The 19,873-nt window shown below is 51.0% G+C and overlaps 1 protein-coding gene across 1 annotated transcript; it reads left to right on the forward strand.

Annotated features, from left to right (window-relative positions):
- The first annotated feature begins 1,141 nt into the window (after window positions 1-1,141).
- LOC134472247 (anthrax toxin receptor 2-like) lies at window positions 1,142-16,884 on the forward strand. Its single transcript, XM_063233518.1, has 6 exons — window positions 1,142-1,579; window positions 12,898-12,969; window positions 14,251-14,322; window positions 16,494-16,575; window positions 16,673-16,715; window positions 16,802-16,884. Exons 1-6 carry the CDS (start codon window positions 1,368-1,370, stop codon window positions 16,882-16,884), a joined length of 564 nt encoding a protein of 187 aa, XP_063089588.1. The 5' UTR covers window positions 1,142-1,367.
- The last annotated feature ends 2,989 nt before the right edge of the window (window positions 16,885-19,873 follow it).

Raw genomic sequence — 19,873 nt, forward strand, 5'->3', positions numbered from 1 at the left:
TCCTGCCTCAGCCTCCCAAGTGATGGGATTACAGGTGTGGGCCACCACACTGGTGCGTTACATTTTTAAGAGGAAGGTTTTTACTCATATCTTACTCTTGTGTACACAGAAGGATATGCAGCTGACAAAGTATTTCTAAAATCATTTCCCTGCATTAGTTGAAGCTTCTCATTCGCTTTGAAGGCATTACCTGTGAGGAGTCCCCTCCCCATAGCCCCTGTTGCCATGTCTCCAAGCACTGGCCTGCAGCAGGTCACAGAAGGCCGAGCCCAGGCCACTCCTCTGAGATTCAGGCCTTTGTCCTGTCTCAGAACTTGGGCAGGGCAGTGGCGGCTCTGACCAGCACAGTGGAGGTGACATGGTGTGACTTCTGAGCTGATGTCATAAAGAGCCCTTGTTTTTACCTTGTCTTTGCAAAAGTCTTCCCTTGGGGCTCCGAAGTGGCCACCACCCCTGATACTATCATACTCCAAGTCACCTGGAGGGGGTCAGGTGCAGGGCCTGCATGAACAGTCCCAGTGGAGCCCAGCTGTGGGGTCCTGCAGCCTGGGTGTCCCACATCAGGTGATGAAGCCTCCAGAGAACTGTGTGAAACCCTGCCATTCAAGTCCCATCCTGCTCCCCAGCCTTCCCAGGGTGCCCATTATGGGGCTTCTGCACTCTGCTTCCTGAGGGTCTGGCCATGGAGTTTGGGACACAATAAAATGGTCCTGGTTTCAGATCACTGAGGTTGGGTGGCCTGTAATGGGACAGGGATAAGAGTGTCACAGGAGATCTGGGCACAGGGCACAGGGCACAGGGCATAGTCTCCACCTTGTCCAGCTCTGCATTGCCTGGTTAGTACCAGGGTGGACACAGTGGCCCTCCTCACTGCCTCCAAGTCTCTGAAGGAGATGTCACCCACAGCGACATCCTGATCTCAGCCAGCACTGCTGCCCTTTGTTGGTTAGCAGGCTCCTGAGGGCTGGGGAGAGGGACAGGAAGGCCGCATATCATACCATGACACACAGATCCTATGACCTCCCAACTTGATGCTGTCAACATGCGAGTCCCTGGGCAGAGCTGCAGGTCACAAAGTCACCATGTCAACCTTCCTGTCCAACATAGCTCCTGGGTATTCTGCCCCAGGGTGGGGGAAGGGCTTTGGAGACAGTGGCAGGACACCCAGGGCTGCTGTATCTTGGTCCCCTTGCTCTGAGAGGGAACCGGTGTGGGCACACTGGGCACTGGTGACAGAGCGCCAGGAGCTCAGTCCCTGGGCACAGGCAAGGTGGCTGGGCAGGAGGCCGGAGGTAGCTCATGCCTTCCCTACCTGGGCCCTGGGATAGGGTTCCAGGAGCAGAGAGGTCCCAGGGACAGCCAAGAAAATGGGGCGGCGTGGCCCTGGTGTGCTCTTCCCTGTGCACTTCCTCCCGTTCCTGTTGCTGTCTCCCTCCGTGGTCAGCACAGGGAGCCCCATGGAAGTTGATCTGGGCTTCGGATATTTAGAATCCGGGGTGCCAGGACACAGCTTGCACAAGAAGCAAGCAAAGGAGCAGACATGCCTGATTGGCTCTGACATCTACTTCGTCCTGGAAAAGTGAGTCGCCCTCCCCTCCTGCCTCCACCTGACCCGGCCCCAGTCACTGCAGGCAGGGTGGGGCCTCTGGGGGCATCCCTGTGACTGCAAGAGGACCAGCAGCCCCTGCGGTGCTCAGCCCCCTCACAGCCTCAGCGCCTTCCTTGTCTCCTGAAATGGCAGCTGTCACCGCAGGGGCTCCGGCTGGCTCTGTCTCTGTAGTGAGGTCCTGAGGGTCCCTCAGTCACTGGCCCCCAGGAGCCTCCTCCCAGCCCTGGGAGAAGCCCCAGCAGGGTTCTCTGGGGAGACACCACCTGTGGCCTCCGGGGGAGCGCTCGGCCAGGACCCTGCTCAGTGCCCTTTGCTCTGGCCTTGTTTTTCCTGTCACTCTGCAGACCTGGCACAGTCCCTGTATCCTCAGGGCTGTTGGGGGTTCTGCGTGGCCCTGGGGACGCTGGGCTGTCCCTGGGGCACCCACCAGCTGTCAGGGAGGGAGGCAGGGAGGTCTTGGTCTTGGAGAGGCGACCAGGTTCCATCTCAGCCCCTCCGGCTGGCTGGGTCAGGGGACCCAAGGGGAGCCTGGTGTAGCTCTCAGCAGGGGACGCCCTCGCTGGTCCCCAGCCCTCCTCCTGCAGCATCGTGTCCACTCCAATGCACAGCAGCCCAGGGGTCTCTGTGTGATGTCCTGGCGGATGGCAGGCTCCTAGGTGGCCAAGGTGCTTGGAGGACACTGGGGGTGACAAGATCTGGGCTCCTTGGCCTGGGCTCTTTCCACAGTGTCAAGTTGGCTGCACTCATGACCTCCTTCTCCGTGGGCACTGAGGGTGGAGGACACAGGCCCTGGCCCCAGTTCCTGAGTGAAATCAGTGACCTGAAGCCTCCGCTTGCTGGGGGAGAAGTCTCTTTGCTTCCAGCCCAGGCACTGGTGGAGACTTGGATTGCTTCTACCATTCGGTCATTGTGAACAGTGTTGCTATGACTACTGGAGAACGCGTGCCTGTTTGAGGTCATGCTTGCACTTCTGTGTGGCTTTACATGTTAACTCGTGATTGACCTTCGTGAGGAACCTGCAAAATGCTTGTGGGGGCATCTGCATCGCTTTCTGTGGCTACCAGCAGGCACCAGGGACCGACTTCTCTAGTTTCCCTGTGCTTTTTGGTAATATTCACCTGAATGGAGGTGAAGTCATTTTTCACTGTCGCTTTGAATCCATTTTTCTGGCAGCCTGGAGGGTAGTATAATGTTCCGTGTGGTCACTGTTCAGGTGCCTGCTTTGGGAAGGTGCTATTTGTATCCTCTGCCAGAGTTTCAGTTGTATCTGGATACTAATGCTTCGTCAGACTGACAGTTCATAAACATTCTCCGCCGTTCTGGATGAAATTCAGTGGTTTTTTGGGTACTTAACGATCACATCCATCACAGGGAATTTGTACCGGTACATTATAGATTTTGATCCTTCATTTTTTTCCCATTCTCTTCCTCTCCCTTAAGCTCCTCTTCCCCTCCTTATTCACAAAAGTCTTGTAGCTATTTTTTCTTTTTTGTTGTTTTTCTTTTCTGCTCCTTCATTTTTTTCTCTGCCCTCCCTAGTTCTCCATCTCATTTGAACATTTTCTTTTATTTCACAATATCTATTATATATTTGGGTCCTTATTTACACTTTTGGTTTCTCACACCAGAGAAATGATCCCATATTTACATGTGTGTATCCAATTTATTTCACTTAAGAATATGGTCTCAAGGTGCAACCATTTCCTTAGAAATAGCTCAGATTTATCCTTGTTTATGGCAGAGTAGCATTCCATTGCATAAAAAATTCCACAATATCTTTGTCCACTCATTGGTTGATGGGCATTTCGGCTACTTCCAAGATTTAGCTATTACAAAATGTGCTACTATAAACATAGCTGTGCATGTATTACTGCAGCATAATGTTTTTTTAATTTTAAAAACGAACAAAAAAGAAAAAATGATACAGAATTTCAAAAAAGGAAATAGGAAATTAACACTAGTTAATATAATGTTATCTTGAAAGTAGTTGTTCCAATTACAAAAAAAAACATGATATAAGACCCAAAATGCAGCAAAATGCTTTTAATTCTTTTGACAACATACCAAGAAGAGGAATAACTGGATCAAATGGAACCCTTAGTCTTAGCTTTTTGAGGAATCTCCACACTGATTTCCACAGTGGTTGCACCAGTCTACACTCCCACCCACAGTGGAGAAGAGCTCCTTTTCCCCACAGCCCCTCCAGCATTTGTTATTGGTTGATTTCTTGATAATAGCCATTCTTTCGGGGGTGAGGTGGAATCTGAGTGTTGTTTTGATTTGCATCTCTCAAATGAGCCAGTGATGTTGAACATTGTTTCATATGTTTATTTGCCATTTGTGTGTCTTCATCTGAGAGGTATCTATTCATTTCAATGCCCATTTTTGGACTGAGTCTTTACGTTTGGGATTTCTGATTTTTTTCAGTTCTTTATATACTCTAGATATTAGTCCTGTTTGAGGTACAGCTGGAAAACTGTTTCCCACTCTTTGGGTTTTCTTTGCACTCTGTTGGTGATTTCTTTTGCAGTGCAAAAGCTTTTTATAAGATGAGTTTCCAGTTGTTAATTTTTGTAATATTTCCTGAGCAATCAAGGTTTTGTTCCTAAAGTCTTTACCTACACCTATGTCTTCAAGAATTCTGCCTGTTCTCTCTTCCAGCAGATTTAGTGTTTCTCTTTCAATATTTAGATCTTCGATCCACTTTGATTTTATTTTCTTGCATGGTGAGAGATATGGGTCTAGGATGAAGTTAAGTTTTAAAATTGTTTTCTATTGTTACCTGTTTGACTACATCTTTTTAAGAGAGGGTAAATTTATTGGGAAAAGGATAAAAGAATAGGAACAGCTCCTGAGAGACAGGAGGGGTACCGGGTGGGCTGTCAATGAGCCTATTTCCCTGAGACAACTTTACAGAGCACAGTCATGAGGTGGGTACAACATGGGTCAAATCTATATGGGTCAAACCAATCTGATTATAATTGCTTGGCTAAAACTGACTCACTAGTAGCAAGGGCATGTGGGTGATATCATTAATCATTGTTGAAAATCTATGGTCTTGGTAGCCTTAGTCTTAGTGGATGAGATAAGATGCCCCTACTAATGACATAATGGTTCATTTATGTGGGAAATCTCAAAAGGATTGTATTAATAATCTCAAACTTCCAATTTTCACTTACAGAAGTATGCAAATCTAGCCATTGTGACTTTAATCTTCTTTAAATTCACCTCCAAATACAATTTGGATGTGTTCTTATCTTCTGAAGGGTTTAGCCCTGTCTGACTGCCTATATTTACACCCGGCTGAACTGTCCACAAAATTCCTACCTTTGATGAGGCATCCCTAACCGTGGTTAGTAATAAGAGACGTAGTTTCCATCTAGCGACTTTGAGCTGAGAAGTCTCAGTGTAGGAGAGAATGCAGTCAGGGGCCTTTCCAGACAGCTAACCTAATGGGTACTGGCTGTTAAGTCATGGTGCAGTTTAGCAGTTATGAAATCTCTTCAAAGGTCAATGTAGTGGATCCTGGGCAATGGAGTCCGGCATGATTGTCATTGGTTCAATCTGGTTTTGTCTGCATGATCACTTGGTTAGTTTTGCAAGAACAAATTTTGCAAGAAATTAAAGCATGTGCAATCAAAGCATAAACACTAGAATGGAGAGGCAGATGGGAGGGGAATGCCATATCTGTGTGATGCTCATAAGGAATTGGACTAGTGATTGTAATCAGTTGGCCCTTAGACCCATGTACTGAAAAATGTCAGATCCAAAAGTGACATTTCTTGTCATAAATCCCTCTAGTTGCAGTTGTAAGATGGAAAGTTTGGTTGTTGTTTTAGTTATTTTTCTCTCATTGCTGATACAAGATCCTCAACACAGGAAGTAAAGGTTTATTTAGCTCACAGTTTGTGGAGGTTTCAGTCCATAATCAGCTAGCTTTAAGGCAGGGTGGCCTGGCACTGGGCAGCACTTCAAGGCAGCAGCCAGAGCAGAAGTGGGGAACGAGCCTCTTCTCTTCCCTTGTATTGTTCACAGGCCACCCCTCCCTCCAGGGTGGGTGCAGCACTCACAAAATCTTTGTGCCCTCCTTTGCAAAGGATGAGGATATTTACAAAGTCAGGACTCTGCTCCCTGCTGAATTTCTCAGTTAAACTTCTAAACTTCTCAAGTTGACACAATGTATCAACCCTAATAGTCAGTTACCCACTTAGCTGGCAACTGCCAGAAGGGGTCAGCAATTGGAGCCCCTTTTTAGATGTAGCTTTTATTACTATAGTAATGTTTTCATACATCTTTTGATTATAGTCTTCAGCTAGGTGTTTAAGACCAAGTTCAAGTGAGATTTGTGTTGGTCAAGACTAGCTTCTTGCTGTCTATCAAGGTCAGTCTTAGTGGGTATTACCTTTTTTTGGAACCATGCACAGAGCCTCCAGCTGCTCTGTCAGGATGAGCTGCCAGAATGGGTTATGGTCTTGCTTGAATGAGCTGCTTTCTGTGAAAGGGTAGGAGACTTTCCCTCTTTGGTGATCTTTTTGGCTGTGCTCTGTACAGTACACAATTCTTGTCCTCTGGGTTCTAGAGTCTCTCCGCTCAGGAGGTTGGGTGACTCACCAAAGTTTCCTGCAGAAAATGTTCCCTCATATACTGGGTTCTTGTTGATCTTGGAGAGTAAGGGCTAAAATATTGGCCTTTTAGCCCAGTTATTTTTGTATTTCTAGTCTCCAAATTTCAGTTAGGAAACACCCAGGAAAGAAGACCATTGGTTAGGCTGGTGTTGCATTGGGAGCAGTGAGCTTAATTATTATAATCTTATCTGGGAATTAAACCCTTTGAGATATAAAATATAGTCAGAGATTATTATTTCTTACTAGTCATGGCTGTTTTAGAAGTTGAATTTCTGCAAAATGTTACCAGACACAATTATAAATTTTTACAGAGAAAATTTGAGATCAAGAGCCACATATAATATTTCAGAATGAAAACACACTTGAATGGCCACCTTAGTATAAAGTAACTTTTTAGTTACTTAATTACAAGATACTAAATGATATAAACTTTTACCTAAATTTGTTATTTTTCAATCATTTTTGTTATCAGAGTGATAATTATGCAGAATGTTCTTGTTTATGGCTATACTTGAAAGGTTATTAATGTCTAAATTTAACTCCCTAGAGTGCCATTCTCTGTACTGTACAGTAGATAGGTAGCTTAACTGTTGCAACAGAATCACATAACAATAACACAAACACAAGCCTGAAAATGTACTTACATTATTTGGTTGTCCAACACTGGACTGACATGTACATTTCATCACAAACAGAACACAAGTAAGGGACTGCCATATTTGAGCCTAAAAAATTTATCACCCTGAACAACTTTCACCAATAGGATGCTCTTAGTTTTATAAATTTTGCCAAGAGCATTTTTAACAAGACAACTTCATTGTTTTACTGACAGAAAAGCTAACCTTTTGATGATGATAACCTTTTTATTTATGTAGACGTATTACAGTGTATTCAGTAGTATTTGTTGGGGGGTGGGTGTCCCAAAAGGCTATGGAAATTATTGGTGAATAAGGCTGGAATAAATGTTTGCAGGCATCTGCTGCCTTACTCATCAAGTGGAGTCTTACTCAATAGTTTTGCCAAGCCTCAGGGATCCCCATTTAATTTTCTCACGAAACTTTTTCCAATGACCCATGAGAACAAGAGCATAACAATTAACATGCTATTCTCGACCAAGGAAAGACTCCCACGTTATTGTACACAGACAAAAACATGCATCACATTTGCAAAGACATCATTTTGATCAGCTGTCAACCTGGGGGGAAGCATGTCCTTAATTCTAATAGCAATTACCTATGAGCCAACTTAAATTGTAGACAAATATTTTAAGAGTCCCAAAATCCAAAAAGAAGAAAAAATCATTGAGCTGGAACAAAACAGCTGTAGATATTGCAACCAATCACCAACTGAACAGACAGACGTGGGCACACATAAGACAATTGTTGCTAGACTAGAAGGCACTCAAACGTTTTTGTCCAAGTTGAGTTACAATACTGTTTCACAGTTTTTAGATGCGTAACCATAAATAGACTACTCGGAACTTTTTACAGCTCAGTTAACAGAATGTACTTATAAGAAGAACCAGAACAAATAAAAACCTCTTACACCTGTGAAAGCAAAGGCTTTTTAAGCTGGGCCCTGGGCTGACGGTTAATGTGATTGTAGTACCCAGCTACACATTCTTCTCAGTGATGCTTTGATAGCTAGTTGTTTGGCAGTCACAGCTGATTGCTGTTTTAACAGCCATATGTCCTGTGACCTGCATGGCTCTTGAGGCTGCTGGGGCGAGGGACCATGAGAGGATGAGAAAATATCAAGAAGAGACAAAAACTGGGGTCAGGTGGAGCCCTCACTCCCCGGATGGGAGGAAAGGAATTGCCTTCTCAATGTAGGGACACTTATTTATCCATTTAGCTGCACAATGTCATGCAAAGGTATTCCTTTGCCTAGTGACCCATTGCTTGGATTATGTAGGGACTGGTGTTTTTCTGGGCTGAAGCAGCTTCTTCATGTGGTTTGCTCAGGATGCTCTTTGTTCTTGGGATGGTCGTGCCTGCATGAGCGATCAATTTGCAGCTTCAGTGGCTCCCAACACACACGTAACTGTTCCCTGTAAAAGGACAGACTATTAAGGGCAACTGTGACTCTTGCTGGCGTGAGGGAGGGTCCAGGACGGGTTTGCATGCAGAAGCAGACTGGGTGGCACTCTGGAGCAAATTACGATTTCAGACTGTAGGGAGGAAGGTGCTCCCAGGCTACCACCTGCCCTGCTGCAGTCTACCTGGGGCAGTTTCTTCCCATTTTGAGGAGAAACAAGGGTTAGAAGGTGCTGCTGTTTATCCCTCTGGCTCTGTGCCCTCTCTAAAGCATCTCCTGGACTTAATGCCATCCAGAACCAGCAGTGGTGAACTGGAGGTGCCAGTGCTGGGTTATCCACTCTTCCCACGCACCTGGGCACCCCTTTCCTGGGATCCTATGCTCTTGGACCCATGTAGCTACAGGTATTCTTCGTTCAGAATCTCAGTTAGTGTATGTCTGAGAACAGTGGCTGGCCTGGCATGATTTTCCAGAGAGAAATCAAGACGAAAGAGAGGCAGTCATCTTGGGACTGAGGCTACAGCTCTCCCTTAGTACCTGTGTCTCTTAGCTGCTGAAGAGTCTTTTGGAATTTAGCCTGTCAGGTGGCGTCTCTTAGCGAGGCACCTGTTTCTTTATTGAAGAGAAAATCAGCAGTGAACGGTGTATCATCTACACATTGCAGTGACCGTGACTTGCGAAAATTTAAAACAGGCCAAGTCATAGGAGAGCACTTGTCCAAAAAGATGAGGACAGTCTCTTAACTCAGAGAAAGTCTGAACAAAAGGTAATTCTGACCATGTTTCCTTGCTCTTCGGAACAACCCCAGCTGCAAAATAGTATTGGAATCAATACTTTTCTTTGCATTCTATTTCAGCTCTAGTGGGTTAGGCAGGTGGTGCAGAAAAACATAAAACCACTCTTTCTCCATGCACAAGGATGGCACAGATTCCAGCATTTTATAATACTGTGGTAGTCTGAGTTTGCAAGGAAAACAATTTGTTAACAGGACGCATGATTTATGGAATTATTTTATAATAGTCAACCAAAGAGTCAAACACAAAAAGTGCAGGAAATCTGTCCACACACTAAAGACCCTCCAAAAGCCAGCTGAGGGCCAGGTTCTCATCACAGTGTCCTGTATGAGTCCAGATGAAGACCAAGGGCCCAAGACAAGGTCCCATGCAAGTCTGTGTTTAGAATCTGCACTGGGAAGGCCCAAAGGTCAGTGGTGGAAGCAGCAAGTCTGTACTAGAAGGATCTGTGCCAGAAGGCTGAGGGTTATGCACTGGGGTCAGTAAGCAATGATCAAATTCAGGACCAGAGCTCCCCTGAGAAGTACCATAGCCTTCCTCAATGACTATGAATGAGGTCCCATGCTCCTCTACCAATGAGGGCAACTGAGTCCTTATCAGAAGTCAGGATGGCAAGCTTTTCTTGGACACGGGGCAGCACCCTTGAGCTAGGGAGTGCAATGTAAGGACCAGAGCTCTTCCCCGCTTGAGTTAGGAAGTGCAAAGTAAGGACCAGCGCTCCTCTCCAAAGTAAACCACAGCCATTCTCAGTGAGGTTCAGAGCTCCTGGGGAGATGGGAACAGCCAAGTTCACATCAGGAAAGAAGCTGACAAGCTCCTACAGGAAAACCAACAACAACCAGGAGAACCATCGCCAATTCTCCTTCTTATGATGGCAATGATCCTCAGGGGGCCATCCACACCTAGCACCATGCTGGTTCAGTTCAGTTGGTTTACAAGTTGATCACCGATTATCAGTCTACCAGAAGCACATTCCAGAGGAGGAAGAGAATTCGACCTTCCTAAAAACAAGGAAAAATGCACATCCCTTTTAATCCCTATTTGGTTTTTGTCTGTTCCTGAACTGAACCACTCTAGAGCAGGTGACTGCTATCTGGAGAGTGTCCAGAAGCTAGGTCTGGGTGCACTGTCCATCTTGTATTATCTACCCAAACGCACTTGTGAATCTCAGAGCTTCAACCCTGTATTCATGATCCCGCAACCACAACTTAGACCTTAGCAGAAATACTTGCTTGGTTTGCAATGTAATGTAAATGATAAGAGCCAGCTGGGGCTGAGCTACGTGCCTGTAATCTCAGTCCTCGGGAGGCTGAGGCAGAAGGAGGATCACTGGATTTCGAGGCCAGCTTGGGTCACAAAATGAATTTGAGGCCAGCCTGAACTGCACAGTGAGACCCTGTTTCAAATAGACAAAGGAACAAAAGTACAAAAAGATCAGAGAAAAGAAAGCTTTTCTTCTCCTTTTCTCATTCTCGTGGTGAGTCTGCGACAACTTGACCCGTATTGTCACGCTCATCTTGGGAAGACAAGCATGGGGAACCTCAAGAGCCAAGATTGCTTCTGCACCAGCGGAAGATCAGACCAGAAAGGAAACAAAGACACACGTGCGCTGGATGCTCCCCTCAATGATCATGGGGGGCCGGATCGGGCCAGATGGTTTCCATGAATACTCTTGTGACCCAGATTTTAAATGGGCCACTGAGCTGTTGCAAACGACAGGCTGAGTGAGCTCCAAATTTATGAGGTATCTATATTTCACAAACTAGATTTTATTCAAGAAACCCACTTTACAGAATTTCATAAATTCACAATTTGGTTAGTATCAAAAGCCTCTAGGAGATGTTCTAACATGACTCTTTCCTGGGGTCCCTTTTCCAAGACAATAACCATCACAGGCAAAGAACAACCATCAATTCATTAGCTACCAAAACAGGAATATGGACCCGGCCAGTAAAAATAAAATGTCCCCCCGGAAAAACATCACAATCTCCCCACGCTCTCAATTGAAATTTACCATTGACAAAAAACGAGGCATAAAAAGACACACAAGAATGACATCTTCTGATTACCTAAGTGGGTCACAATCCAGAATCCGTGAAACCAAAGCGGATTCTTAATCCTCTTCCAATTATTTTGCATCGTGATGTGTGAGAAAAGAGATATTTGTGTTATCTTCCTAGATGCCTACAAATGATCCATGGGGGAAAATTCGAAAGTCCCAACCTGCTAGATAGCGGATACGCTGCGTTTGTGCTCGCCGCAGTCAAAGAATGAATTCTGTGGAACAAAGAAGCTTGAGAGCAGGGAAATCTATTGAGGACTAGGAATGGGGTACAGGCAAAGCTCGTGAGAGAGAAGAAGGGTTCTGAATGGGTTGTCTTGGGCTTCATCCTTTTGCATAGGGATGCCCAGTTTCTCAGCACTGTTTGTTGGAAACACTCTTTCCCACCTGTGGAAGACGCGTGCCTCTCTGATTGAAAGCATGCAGCAGAGGGCCTGGGACACGCTTCCTCAGGGGAGTCATCCTGATCCATCTAGAACCATCCAGGCCTCTGTTTCCTCTTGGCATTCACATTGATTTAGATGCAGTTCGATGGAAGGAAGGGGCCGGAGGAGGTGGCTCTTGCTGTGTGACAGTTACCACATGTTTGTGTGATCTTCAGGGATCCCCCTTATGGGATTCAGGATCTCTGGGAGGGAGAAGGGTGGCCTCCTGGCAGGGGTTTCATGAAGCACGGACACCAATATGGTCCAGGGGAGGAGCCCCGGGGGAGCCACAGCCTCAGTTCCACCTGTGTCAGCTTTAGGACCTCGCACAAAAGCTCGCTCCTGAGTGTCATGTGTCCCTCCATACTGGGCACAGTTTTTGCCCCGTGATGCTCAGCTCTGCAGAGCTGTGGGACCCAGAGACCAGCTTCAGGGATGTAGAGCAGCTGTACATGGTCCCCACTGGACAGGAGGTCATGAGGCCCTGCTCTCGCCCTGCCCCTCTCCACCTGGGAACAGTTTGGGAGAGAATGGAGCAGGATGAGGCAGTGTGGACAAGAAGAGCCTGCAGCTGTCCCTGTGTCCACTGTGCTAGCACCAGGGCAGCGGTGGCAGGCCTGTCCCTCTACCCTGGCACTGTCTCCTGGAAAAGTCCTCCTGGGCTTGCAGAAGCTCCTGGGGACAAAGCTGGGGTATCAGACAGTCTGTGGTGCTGGTCACCCTGCTGAGACCCAGGTTCCCATAGGAAGTGTCCCTCTGCCTCATGTGCTGAGAAATGTGGAAAAGGAGAAGAATTTGGGGTGTCATTAGGAAGGCTGGGGGCAGACACTGCTTGCAAAGACTCCTCCATCTCAGGGGCGGGTCTGATACCTGGAATCTGATACCCAGGTCTGATACCTAGGAGCCCAGTGGGGGAACCATTGGCCACACCTGGTCATGTCTGGACCTGGGGCTGTCTCTTAAATTTTCTGATGGCCGTGGAGCCAAGGTTCCCAACACCTATGGGGAGCTGAGTGCCTCACGTAAATTAAAGAAGTGGGAATCCAGAGAGCCTATGAATCGAGATGCCCAGGTGTCTTTCCAATCCAATTTTCTTTCTTCACCTACTGTGATCAGACACTGGGTGCTGACCAAGCATCCTTCATTCGGGGAGGCCCCTCTAACCGAACAGAAGGTCTAGAGGGCCAGCCTCTGCCCATAAATGGCCACCAGGATGACCCACTGGCTGGCAGTGTTGGGCTGGGAGGGGCTTATTAAGGATCGTGCAGGGGAAAAAAAGGAGGCAGAGGCTGTGCCCCCTTGAGGGGACACCATATCCCCTGACTGGTGTCTCTTTTGTTTTCAGGTCCGACTTCGTGGGTAACAACTGGTATCAGATTTACAGGTTTATGAACAATATGATGAGAAGGTTGACAGAGTACGCTTCCCCTCGCTGTGGGCTCCCTGTGCTCCCCACCCCCGTCAGACTCAGTGGGGTCCCTCGGATGGAGCACACAGCCCAGTGTGCCTGGGAGGAAAAGGGACAAGTGCACTGTCCCCTGGGTCTCAGCATGTGGTTGCCCTGCCTGGGAGCCTGGGCACCTGCAGGGACCCCACCTGCCCTCCAGGACTCCCTCACCCCGCTGGGGAGGAAGTCAGGACAGACGAGCAACTTTGCAACCTACACCTGGACATGGGGTGCTCAGGGACAGAGGACAGGGACAGCAAATGTGCAGGGAGGCTGGAGGGGAGGCCAGGACCCCTAGAAGGAGGGTATCCCGAGCAGCTTCCCAGGCTGAGGGGAGTGAACTTGACTTTGAAGGATGGAGAGGAGTTGGGGTCACAGCACCCCTCAGGGTGAGCTCGACAGGGTGGGGTGGCGTGTTCAGGCCAGGGAGTGAGGGAAACTCAGAAGAGGGCAGGAGACAAATCCTCACAGGTTGCTGGGACCAAGGCCTCAGGCTTCACTGTGCCAGGTGGGGGGATGGGCGGAGCCCTGTCCTGTGGGCCACAGGCAGCCCTGGAAGGTTCCTGGACAGGAGCCACGTGGTCAGGGCTGTGCTCCAGGAGGAAAACCCTGGCAGCTGTGGGTGAACGGAGCCGGGAGCCAGAGGGGGAGCAGCGGGCAGCTCAGCCAGGGAGGCTGCAGCCCATTGACCACGGGCAGCCAAGAGGTCCTGAATGGAGGGCGGGTGGTAGTCAGTGGTCAGTGGTCAGTGGTCAGCGACAGGAAGGGGAGGTGTGAATGGCGCCCAGAGGGGAGGGGTTTCCTGAGCTGGATTGAGGGAGGGAGGAGGAAATGGGGGAGAAGGGGAAAGAGCGAGGACAGAAAGAAGGGGACCGTAGGAGGCGGGCCAGGTGGAGGGAGGCCCCATGAGGAGCGTGCATTCATCTTGCCTATAAAGCATGCATGTGTGTGTGTGTGTGTGTGTGTGTGTGTGTGTGTGTGTGTGTGTCTGTACATGTGTGCATGCGGGGTGCTGAAGCACATGGACAGGGCCTGAAGCCACCCTGATTATCTCCCCTTTTTGGGATCATTCATCTCCATAGGCTTCTGAATCCTTCACTAAATTTATTCAGTTCCCCAGTGTCTCACGATGTACCCCAAAGTGAAGGTATAGGGGTGGCAAGACGGGGATTTGGCCCAGCCCCTTCCCAACGGCTGGGTGCCAGCGCGTCGGTGTACACGTGACTTCTCACAACCCCTGCTTCCCCCCAGTCCGAACCTGCGTGTGTCCTTCATCACCTACTCCTGCAAGGGCAACATCATCCTGCCGCTCACTTCAGACAGGTAGGTCGTCTTGGTCACCTGTGCATTGCTGGGATGAAAGAGACAATGCTCACAGTTTAAAGGAGCAACACACTGTTTTAGCTCGCAGTTTGTGGAGGTTTCAGTCTGTAGTTGGCTGGTTCCAAGGCAGGGGAGCCTAGCAGAGGGCCATCTCAGAGGACAAAGAGTCTCTGGCAGACCGGGAGCACCAAAGTGGCAGGTTCCCTTTCCCTCTTCATTACACCCAGGGCACAAGTCTATTGGTTGGTGCAACCCTCACTGAGTGTGGGGTTCTGTCTCTGGCAATCCATTTAGCCGCACCCAGAACTGTGCCAAAGCCATCTGGGGACTGACCCTGCACCACACCCATTACTTCCCACACCCCCGCCTATGAGCACCTGAGGCTTTGGGGGGACATCTGGATACAAGCCATTTAGAGAGGCTGACTTGAATCTCAGTGCAGGTTCGCTTTCCAGCTCACAGGGGCAGAAGGTTTTGCTAAGATTCCCAGGAGGCTCTCTCCAGGGCACAGGGTGGGCTAGAGGGGTACACTTCAGTGCCTCCACTGACCTCAGCTTGGCTCCCTGTCCCTGGAGTCTAAGCCTATGGAGCCAAGAGAGCTACTGTGACAACCCCAGCCTACAAGGAAGGAGCCTCGGGGAGCAGGTCTGTGGGTCCCATGGCTACCTCGGACAGAATGAAGCCTCTGAAGACAGGGCTTACTCTGCCCTGGCCAAGGCAGCAGGGACCAGGGGAAGCTTTGGGACACTGAGCAGGACACAGGGGTCCTCAGGCAGGTCCAAGACAGAGCATTTCCCAGGGTGCAGCTGAGGCCTAGCTGCTCTGAGTGTCACAGGGAAACCTAAGTCACAAGCATGCATGAGAAGGAGGCCCACCTATGCCCAGAGGCCAGGAGACCCCAAGTAGGGGTTAAGGGGAGGAGCTGACAGTCTGGGAGTGAGGGGTTATCTTGGCCACAATGCAGGGACCCTTGCAGAGAGGAGAAGCTCAGAGGAGAGGAAGGGGGACTCTTGGATTGTGGAGGAGCTGCTATGGGGGTCTGGAGAGAAGCCAGGGCGCAGTGAAGCAGAACAGGCCAGCTCCGAGGGTGGGAGGGTGGGAGGTTGGGGACTCCTGGGTCCGGGCAGAGGTTACCCCTGGGTCGAGCTGGCAGGAGAAGCAGGGAGGGGTTGGCTCCATGGGCACAGGGGAGGCCTGGGCTGCTGTGTGCTGTGCTGGGGGTCGGGAGAGACCTGTATGGACACGGGGTTGGAGACTGTGTTGGGGCGGTGGGCTAAGCTGGGCACAGGGCAGGAGCTGGGCTGGGCAGGACTGGCTGGGCCTCTCTGGAAAGGGCTGCCCATGGCTTCTCTTCCCAAGCAGGGCCAGGAGGGGCAGATCTTGGGCCCTCATAGCTCCATGGCAGGGTCTCTGCTCCAGGAGGAAGCTGCCCTTAGGGTCCCTGCTCTGGGCAGCCTTTCTGTGTGGATTTGGCCTGTCACAGTCCATCAGCCTGAGCCCAGCTCCGCTTCATGCCCCGGTGCTGCCACCAGAGCCACAGCCAGGGCTGCCTGCCCCAATCGGCGCTGTCTCTCTAACAGCCTCTGACAGCCCTGTTCCAGCAGCCTGGGCACAGGGCTTGACCGCCTCAGCAGCCTGAGGCCACGTCCCCTCCTCAGGCTTTCTGAATCAGGAGCCCTGAGGTCCTCGGCTTGTGCTGCTCAGAAAGCAGCCCAGCTCCTTCCCTTGGTGGCCAGAGCGGGCACAGGTCAGAGTCTGTGCTGTGGGGACAGCGCAGGGCACACTGAGCTGATAACCTGAGGGACCAGGCCTTCCCTGCTGGAGGACAGAGCCTCAGCCAGGGAGTCCTTGGCTTCTGGTCAGCACTGGGTATATGGGTGCTCCTGGAGCCCTGGACTCAAGCTGCACGGCCCTGGGTCCCACCTTCATCAGGAAATCCCTGGGGGACCCCTGAGGGTGGGGTACCTGAAAGCTACCCCTCCCTGTGGGACCTGCTGTTGGCCACTGAGCTAGAGGCCAGCAGAGAAGGCCATGAATCCCGCAATGATCCAGTGCAGAACAGGGTGAATGGATCAGTGGCCCAGTCCCTTGCTTCTGCACGGTCAGCGGACACAGCTGTAGTTGGTGGCCAGCCTTCCTTGTGTCATCCTCTTTTCCTACCTGTTTTTCAGACAAGAAATTCAGAGGGGCCTGGACAGACTACAGTACACTGTCCCTGCAGGTTCTCACTTCCTGGAGGAAGGAATCCACAAGGTGGGGATGGAAAGTCCAGGAGGGTCAGTGCTGGCCCCACTTCCTGCTGCTCTGCACCATCTCACTCCCCTCTCCAATGAATCTCATTTCCTCACAGGCGAATATGCAAATTCAAAATGTCAACTTCAAGTCCGGAGGAGGTGAGCACCTGCCTTCCCCCTCAGGGCAGCTGCTGGGAGCTGCCCACACTCCGAGAGTTCTGTGCTCAGACCCCATGGCTCTCCAGCCCAGCTGTGGGAGCCCAGTGCCCCCTGTCCCATCCCGGTCCTGGGCATGGACACAGTGCCCACCTCAGCATGGCTCTCATAGGACAGGAGGCTCCGTGGGTCCACCCAGGAGGCTTAGTTATTCTGGGCTGCTGGACCTGCACTGGGCTGTGTGTGCAGAAGGAGAAAGTCCAGGGCCTGAGCAGCCCGAGGATCAGCGTGAGGAGCACACGCTGTCGAGGGCACAGACCGTCTTCCCTTTCTCTGTCCCCATCTTTCGTTGCCCCCTGCACCTGGCCCTGCATCTCAGACCACACAAACAGCTGCGTGGCCCAGGATGGATGGTCCCAAAAGAGTCTGGGGGGGGGGACCCATTGAGGGGGTTTGAAATTGTCCAGGATCCTTCCTAGGAGTCCTGCACAGCTGGGATGCTGTTCTAAGTGGAAGTGCCCGCAGTGGGCACCAGTGCCGCTCCCTCCCCTGCTACTTCCTGTGCCCAGAAATAGACTGGGGCAGCTGGGCACGTGGCTGGGCCACCCTTAGCGGCGAGAGTGAGCAATCTGGGGCCAGTAAGGGTCCAGGCTGTCAGGTGGGGAGAAGAGGACCTGGGTGAGGTCCTCTTCTCTCTCTCTGGGGTCTCTGGCTGATGAGTGCTGGGATCTGGACACCTGTGCTCAGATCCCAAGATGTGGGGAGCACTGGCCCACCTGCCGTGGGCAGTGCTGTTCCCTGGCTGCCTGTGGTGCCTCTGGTCCTCTGCTGGTTGCTCCTGTATCCTTCACGGGGCCCTCCTCGTGTGTCCTGCAGCTTCCAAGCGTCCTGCTACGATCATCGCTATGGTGGGCAGTACTTTGAAGCAGGAAGTATTGAATGAGGCCAAAAAGCACGTGAGTCTGCCTGACTGGCAACTTGGTCTTTGGTGTGTTTTGGCAGTTTGGGCTTCACCCCTTTCTCCTCTTAGGCTGACAGGTCTCGGTCGTTGGGAGCAAACATCTACACTGTGGGTTTCGGTGGGGCTGACAGAAGTGAGGTAACTCAGCTGAGGTGACTGGGGGCCCTTCTGATTCTCCACCGTCTCTGAGGGCAAGGGCAGGATATGTCCTGGGTTGGGGGCCCAGGTGCTTCCTGGAGCCCTCGCCTGGGGTTCCAAGCCAGCACCTCTCTCTGTAGTTAATGCAACTCTCCGGCTTGCCAGAAAATGTGTTAGAGGTGCAGCATGGAGTCGAAGGTTTGCCCAACATTCTGGAACCGGTGAGCAACTTGTGTGAGCCGAGTGGGCTGGGTTTCCTTGGTGCCAGACACTCACCCTCTTCCTGCTTTGTCCTCTCTGTCCCAGCTGGCTCTCGAGGTCTGCCCTATCGTCCCCGAGGGCTTTACTCCCGTGTGTGTAGAAGGTAGGAGAACACAACTGCCACTACAGGCAGACAGATGTCTATGGTGTGTGTGTGTATGTGTGTGTGTGTGTGTGTGTGTGTGTGTGTGTGTGTGTGTATTGTGCATGGAGATAATTAGCTCTGTGACTGTGTATGTCACTGTCAGGGGTGGAGCTGGCATATGCTGAGGGGCTGGGGTTTGCACGTGTGCAATTAGGGCTCACTTATGTCATAACAAAAGCACAATTATGAAGATGGGGAAAGTCTACATTAGACATGCTGAAGGAAATGTAGGAACTGTAAGCAGCCCGACACAGACACAGAAACCAGGGCTCAGCCTGGGAAGAATGGTTCCATCTGGCATTAGAAATGTAAATAGTTGCCATGTCCTCAAATGGGAACAAACACAAGGTGGTCGCCTCCTGGGATGAGGCGCAAGTGTCACATAGATGTCCGGCACTATGGGAGAGAGAGAAGAAGCCTGTGCCCTAACCAGCACCCACATACACAGCCAGCATGTACCTCACCCTGTGGGGAAAAGGTAGCACCTGTCCCTGGAGCACCAGTCTATCCCAGGTCCCTGCTTCTGTGAGCTAAGGATGCTCCTGAGTGGCCCAGTAAGCGAGGCCACTTCTGTATGTCACAGGTGCAGTGTGTACAGCCATGGTCCTCCTGCAGCTGGCTTCTGACACCTTTATGGAGGGACCTAGGAAGGTCCCCTTCTCCCAAAGTTGGCACCTTGGCCACTGCAGCTTCGGGATCTGGCCTCCGTGCCCCTCATGGGAGGCACCATGGCTGCAGGTGTGGGCAGACAGAGCGTGCTCACTTCCAGGCTCTCCACCCATTGTCCTGGGGAGGGGAAGAAGATGCCAAACACCTGGGTGCCGTGCGGTGCCCGAGAAATAGCATTGTGGAGACGTTGGGGGATGGAGGGACAGAGACGGTGTAGCTTCAGGACGTGGGTAGGAACTGAGGACGACACCTGGTCCTGACCCCTCCACCTGGACCTCAGCTCTGCATCCCCGAGCCCTTCCAATGCTGGGCAGGGTGGGGGCCACAGTGCTGGGGTACAGGTGGTCAGGGACCCTGCCCTGGGTTGTCTCCTGCTTCTGATGTGAAGCAGCTCAGCTGTGCAGCCCACTCAGTCTGTGCACGTCCCTGATGTGTCCCCGACACACAGGCCTTGATGTCTGGGCAGCCAGACAAGCCCAGGTGAGGACAGCAGCTGTCACTGCTTCCTCCCAGCTGCAGAGCTGAGGTGACAGGTGCCTCTGGACACCAGCTCCGCTGCTGACCTGCTATACTGCTGGGTGTCCTGTGCAGAACTGCCTCACATAGTGACAGGGACTCGGGGGGAAGCCGAGGCAGGAGCCTGGGCCCAGGTGACACAGAACGGACAGGTTCCTTGGGTGGCATGTGGAGGGAGTCCATGTGCAAGGTCTGAAGGAGGGGCTGCTGCAGACTGGATCCTGGGCCAGCTGACCTGGGGCCACTCCAGGGCCATGGGGACAAGAAGCCAAGGAATTTGTCAGGCCGGGGACCTGGAAATAACAACAGGAAGATCACAGAAACCCAGCCTGGGTGCCGTGGGGCCACCCTGCTGTCCTCTCTTGTCCACTATGGCTTGTTCTGGGGACCATGGAAGGCCGCGCTGGTGGATTGAGGGGTTGGAAGGTTACAGGGCAGTGGCCTGTGGTCTTTGTGGAATGTAAAAGAGAC

The sequence above is a fragment of the Cavia porcellus genome, unplaced genomic scaffold (genome assembly GCF_034190915.1).
Source record: "Cavia porcellus strain 051 isolate PalLab524CR breed Dunkin Hartley unplaced genomic scaffold, mCavPor4.1 scaffold_23, whole genome shotgun sequence".
In the NCBI taxonomy this organism is placed as follows: Eukaryota; Metazoa; Chordata; class Mammalia; order Rodentia; family Caviidae; genus Cavia; species Cavia porcellus.

What these genes read in the sequence shown, in the direction of transcription:
- LOC134472247 (XM_063233518.1), top strand. Translation starts at nt 1,368, where the DNA reads ATGGGGCGGCGTGGCCCTGGTGTGCTCTTCCCTGTGCACTTCCTCCCG. An exon ending in CTGCCGCTCACTTCAGACAG is followed by an intron (nt 14,323 to 16,493) that starts GTAGGTCGTCTT and finishes CCTGTTTTTCAG; the next exon opens with ACAAGAAATTCAGAGGGGCC. An exon ending in CAACTTCAAGTCCGGAGGAG is followed by an intron (nt 16,716 to 16,801) that starts GTGAGCACCTGC and finishes ATGGCTCTCCAG; the next exon opens with CCCAGCTGTGGGAGCCCAGT.